General features: G+C 37.4%; 1 protein-coding gene across 3 annotated transcripts in view; it reads left to right on the top strand.

Moving 5' to 3' along the window:
- LOC106869431 (40-kDa huntingtin-associated protein) overlaps positions 1 to 5,984 on the top strand; it is a 29,875-nt gene that overhangs the window by 18,617 nt on the left and 5,274 nt on the right. For all 3 annotated transcript variants that reach the window (XM_014915181.2, XM_014915172.2, XM_014915188.2), the window contains 4 exons: positions 280 to 337; positions 1,604 to 1,666; positions 3,338 to 3,429; positions 5,382 to 5,463. In XM_014915181.2, the coding sequence (XP_014770667.1) occupies positions 280 to 337; positions 1,604 to 1,666; positions 3,338 to 3,429; positions 5,382 to 5,463 (295 nt within the window). The remainder of the gene's footprint in view (positions 1 to 279; positions 338 to 1,603; positions 1,667 to 3,337; positions 3,430 to 5,381; positions 5,464 to 5,984) is intronic.

Here is a 5,984-nt window from a genome sequence, read left to right on the forward strand (position 1 = left end):
TATATATATATATATATATATATATATATATATTTACACATACAATGGGCTTCTTTCAGTTTCCATCTACCAAATCCACTCACTAGGCTTTGATTGGCCCAACATTATAGTAGAAGACACTTGCCCAAGGTGCCACGCAGTGGGACTAGACCCAGAACCATGTGGTTGGTAAGCAAGCTACTTGCCACATAGCTACTCAAAACAAGAATACTTGGACCAGATATAATTGGTTTCAGTGCTAAAGTATTAAATTTCATGTCTATCTATTTCTCTTTTCAGAACCCTCTGGATTGTTTGGAAGCTTTGGGCAATGTAGCATCTTGTAAGATATCAACAAGTAAGTTTAACTTCTTTGATCTTTAGGCTTCATAATATTCATTACAATATCTTGAAATTGTATGTTCAAGCCTTGTGAAGATTGACAGAGCTGTTTATCTTACAATCAGTGGCAGACTGGGTCTAAAAATATCGGTTGCCAGGACAGGAGGCTAAGGGGGTCCACCCGCAACTACAAGGGGCCCACACGCAACTACAAAAGGCCCACCCACAACTGCAATGCTATCGTTTAATTTTTTTTGTTTTGTTAAAAGTATTCTTTTCAACTGTCTACAAACACTGCCAGGCTGAAATAATGCATTCTTCCAGGAGTGAATAAAAAATTCTCAAACTTGAGGGGATGGGCCCCCATATATGGATTCTAATGGTGCAGGGGCCCACTTGCCATTGGCAACCTGGCAACCTGACCAGTCCACCACTGCTTACAATGGATGCAATGTTGGAGTCCAACAAGTTGGAATAGTTTACCACAGGAATCTGAGGTTATGTATTATCATCAACATTTTACATCTTCTTTCTATGCTGGCCTCAAATGGTTGATCTTTTTGGGGCCATGTTTTATGACCAGGTTCTCCTGTCCTGCTGTAAACCCTTTTAGTTGCTTCTTATCACACACACGAGAACATTGGTATTTATTCTTAAACCAAGGTACACATAGGTGCAGGAGTGGCTGTGTGGTAAGTAGCTTGCTTACCAACCACATGGTTCCAGGTTCATTCCCACTGGGTGGCACTTTGGGCAAGTGTCTTCTACTATAGCCTCGGGCAGACCAATGCCTTGTGAGTGGATTTGGTAGACGGAAACTGAAAGAAGCTCGTCGTATATATGTATATATATATATGTGTATATATATATATATGGAAGAATGTACGAAAAAAAAACAACCGCTTGACAACTGATGGTGGTGTGTTTACGTCCACGTAACTTAGCGGTTCGGCAAAAAGAGACCGATAGAATAAGTACTAGGCTTACAAAGAATAAGTCCTGGGGTCGATTTGCTCGACTAAAGGCGGTGCTCCAGCATGGCTGCAGTCAAATGACTGAAACAAGTAAAAGAGTAAAAAAGTATAGTAACTACAGAAATCTTCAGTAATACTGAATGATTGACAAACAAGCTTATTATGCTGAACTTGGGGCTTTCTTTGGGTTTAGATCAAGATACAAGCATTAATAACATGGCTCCCTCCCTACCCCTGTCTGTTTGCATACTCTCTCCCTATCCTTCTCTTACCCTCTCTCATGTTCTACCATTTATTTTCATTTATAGAAGACTACGATGGTGCCCTTGCTGTTTTAACAGAAATGAGTTACCTGGCACAAGAAAGAGGAGGTAATAACTTTATCATTAAAACACTGGGATTCTTTCTGTCCTTAAATGTATAGCTAACTGAAAGACTTCTCACCCCGCCTTTATCCACAAAAGAGGGTCATCCCTTCACTGGTGCTATATTGCCATAGCAAAATACAGGGAGAAAATATAGTATTCCATTGTATTAGTGAATGAAATGTTTACCATTCAAGCCAGTGACAATTTTTGCGCTGAGAGACTGGTTTCAATATTTATGTGGAAGCTTATAGGCCCAGATATGTAAGCCATATTCAGGTGTAGATCACATATTTGTTTTACATAGGATCAGTAGCTGTTCAGAGTTGAATAGTTTCTGGTCTTTGACATGCATTATATTCTAGTCAGAATGAGATAATTTCATGCCTGCTAAATACTCTAAATGCACAACTAAATTGTGACCCTCACAAATTCCTAGGAGGTTTAGAGACATGTAATATCAATAAAACATATAATATCAATATCCAGTGATTCTCAAATTGATAGATGCAAGACCTTCCACCACCACCACCATATTAGTGAAGTATTTTGCCCCTCACCTTTTTTATTAATATGATTGATTAAATTTTACATCTTTATTCATCTTTCTTCACCATGGTGTTAAACAAGTCTGAAAAATTTTAAACCATTGCAGATTTTTAAACTCTTTTCATTGAAATCCATCTGAAACCGTCCCTGGGTTCTATAATACAAAATTCAGTTTTAAAATTATCTAAATTAAAACCTTCAGTCAAAATTTCTTGTAATTTATGTTTTAACCCTTTAACATTTAAACTGACCATATCCGGCCCAAATATTCTACCTGTTGTATGTTAAAACCAGATCCAACCTCTCACACCTACCCTATAATGTCATTCTAAAAATATACAAACATGTTTTTGAAATCTTGAAGCTATAAGATAATGCATGATTAATTCAACTTTACGATGAAAGTAAACAAACAAAGTTTGTCTTTAGAAGCATTGAGATGTATTGTAAGATACAGAAATAAATTTATTTCTCAAACGCGTGATAATGCTATAAATAGCGTGATCCATATATTGCAGAAGAATACGTTACCGGCCAGCCTATCCTGATCACGCTATTTATAGCATTATCACGCGTTTGAGAAATAAATTTATTTCTGTATCTTACAATGCATGATTAATTTGAATCAGCATGAATAAATAAGCATTACATATGACAGAGAAACCTGAATGATAAAGGGTTAAAGACCAGCTTAATAGTAACTTTACTAAATTCTTCATTTTTTTTTTTACAAAATTCATTGAAAGAAAGGCTGCTTATTTCAACAGAAACAGGATAACATAAGAGTTAAGCATGGCAAATTTTCTGCATGCTTTTCAACCCTGACAGCCCTCCCTTCTCCTATGAGAAGCACTGATTTTATTTACCATCATTAACCCCTTAGCATTTAATTGAGCCTAAATATTCTATCTGTTTTATGTTCAAGCAAACCAGGTTCAACCTCTCACACCTACCCTACAATGTCATTCTAAAAGTAAACCATCATATCTTTGAAGTCTCAAAGCTATAAGATAAAGCATAATTAATTCAAAACAATGTGAATAAATAAATATTACAGTTGATAGAATAATTTGAATGCTAAAAGAAATAATCAAGAAATATTGTTTTAATTTTCGTTTCTATTTTAAGGATCTGCTTTTAGTGAAAAACCAATTGGTGCTTACAGTGATATTTTGGCACGTTGTGAACTAACCAGAGTCCTCCTACTTATGTTGCTTCAGGTAAGTGAGATTTGGAAGGTTTTCTTGTAGAAACTATTGTTTCACTTCTTTAAGAAAGTAAAGCAAATCATCTTTTTACAGGGTTTTCACATGAAAGGGTTTGAACCCTTCTCTGCAAGTTAATGATAGAATAGAAGTTTCATTGGTAATTAATGTGATCCCTCAGCTTACAAATGTCAGCCACCATCATCATCATCCCACAAGGAGATTGAGCTCAACACCATATGGTTTGGGAATCAGCTTCTTAACCACACACAGCGAAATCGTGATGGCACCTGTGCCCAGCGTCGCCTTTCTGGCACTTGTGCTCGTGGCATGTGTAAGGACTTTCGAGCGAGATCGTTGCCAGTGCCCCTGAACTGGCTCTTGTGCGGGTGGCACATAAAATACACCATTTTGAGCGTGGCCGTTGCCAGTACCGCCTGACTGGCCTTCGTGCGGGTGACACGTAAAAGCACCCACTACACTCTCGGAGTGGTTGGCGTTAGGAAGGGCATCCAGCTGTAGAAACTCTGCCAGATCAGATTGAGACCTGGTGCAACCTTCTGGCTTGCCAGTCCTCAGTCAAATCGTCCAACCCATGCTAGCATGGAAAGCAGACGTTAAACGATGATGATGATGATGATGACAGCCACGACTGTGCCTATCTTAAACTAAGAATGGGTGTGAATGTCAATATCCGATGTAATGTGTATGAGAAACATTAAAAGCCTTTAAAAATATCAGAGTGTTGCTTCACCAGGCAGTGTTTTACAACAACCAACATTGTTTACATTGAAATATTGAAGAGGATATTTAGAATAGTTGTAGTAAATTAGATGTACTTATCTCTTGTTAATGGATAAACTTTGCGATAAAACCTCTTCTTCTGCACTGTTTACTGTTCTACAACCTTTTTTTTTTTTTTTTTTTTTTTTTTTTGTGTTTTGTCTCTACCGGAATGGCTGAGATGGATTTCACAATTTAAAATGATGTTTGTGAAGATTTATTTAAGGTAGTAATGTTTTTAATCAGTCAATGGGAAGTAACTTTATATTCCTTATCTCTGCTGGATATTTCTTCCCTCTGTCTGTCTCTGTGTGTGTGTGTGTGCTATAGGTGTTTTGTTATTATTCTTGCCACCATTAAGTAATTCTAGTGAGTTATGTTTCAGTTGGCCTATAGCAAAGGTTTTGCTGATCAATCATCATCATCATCGTTTAACATCCACTTTCTATGCTGGCATGGGTTGGACGGTTTGACTGAGGACTGGCGAGCCAGAAGGCGGTACCAGGCTCCAATCTGATCTGGCAGAGTTTCTACAGCTGGATGCCCTTCCTAACGCCAACCACTCCGAGAGTGTAGTGGGTGCTTTTACGTGCCACTGGCATGAAGGCCAGTCAGGCGGTACTGGCAACGGCCACGCTCAAAATGGTGTATTTTATGTGTCACCCACACAAAAGCCAGTCCAGGGGCACTGGCAATGATCTCGCTCGAAAGTCCTTACACATGCCGCGGGTACAAGTGCCAGAAAGGCGTCGCTGGGCACAGATGCCATCACAATTTCGCTTTCGCTTGCCCCAATAAGTCTTCGCAAAATGAGTTTCGTGTCCAATGAGGGAGACGACGTTGGCATGGGTGCCAGTCATCATATATATATATATGTGTGTGTATATATATATATATATATATATATATATGTATATGTATGTATGTATGTATGTATGTATGTGTGTATATATGTATGTATATATATGTGTGTGTGTATAAGAAATACATTGTCCAGTATGTTCTTCATTTTCTTTTAAGACAGTAGGCTTTGAACTGAAGGATAATTTTTATAGTTTGAGTAACCAAATAGATCCTCTTTTGTTATCTCTAATGTCTTTCATTGTCTTTAATTATTGTTTTAGACTTTAGAAAATATTACACTGAGCTACACATTGCTTTTTTTTTCTGACATTTTCTTTCAGCCGACACCTCAGAGGATCCGACCTGAACATGCACAGACGCTGGAGAAATATGCTTGGGGTGGTACTGAAGATTCCTACGTCAGTTAGTATCTGTCCTCATCAAATTTGTGTATCTTCCATTTATTTGTTCAATTTACATTAGTCTTTCCATGCTAGCATGGGTTAGAGTAATACATCTTACAGTCAGATGCTCTAACTATCTCTAACCCTTATTTGTTTTTCAAGTGAGAGATTCCACTTTGATTTGAAAACATAGCACTAGCAAACAATTTGCTGATATTCTCCGTTAACCCTTCATTATCGTATCTTGTTCATATAAGCTGAGTTTGTTTTAATTAATTTGGAAAATAATGAGAGATTTAGTAAAATAAATTAGGCATTGTTAAGCTGGTGTCTCTTCCTGGCAACATGTAGAGCATCCAGCTGTAGAAACTCTGCCTCAACAAATTCTCTCTGACCCATGCCAGCATGGAAAAGTGGATGTTGAAGTGACAATGATAACCGTGTGTGGGTGTGTGTATATATATATATGTATGTATGTATGTATGTATGTATGTATGTATGTATGTATATATATATATATATATATATATATATATATAT

This window comes from Octopus bimaculoides, chromosome 2 (assembly GCF_001194135.2).
Source record: "Octopus bimaculoides isolate UCB-OBI-ISO-001 chromosome 2, ASM119413v2, whole genome shotgun sequence".
In the NCBI taxonomy this organism is placed as follows: domain Eukaryota; kingdom Metazoa; phylum Mollusca; class Cephalopoda; order Octopoda; family Octopodidae; genus Octopus; species Octopus bimaculoides.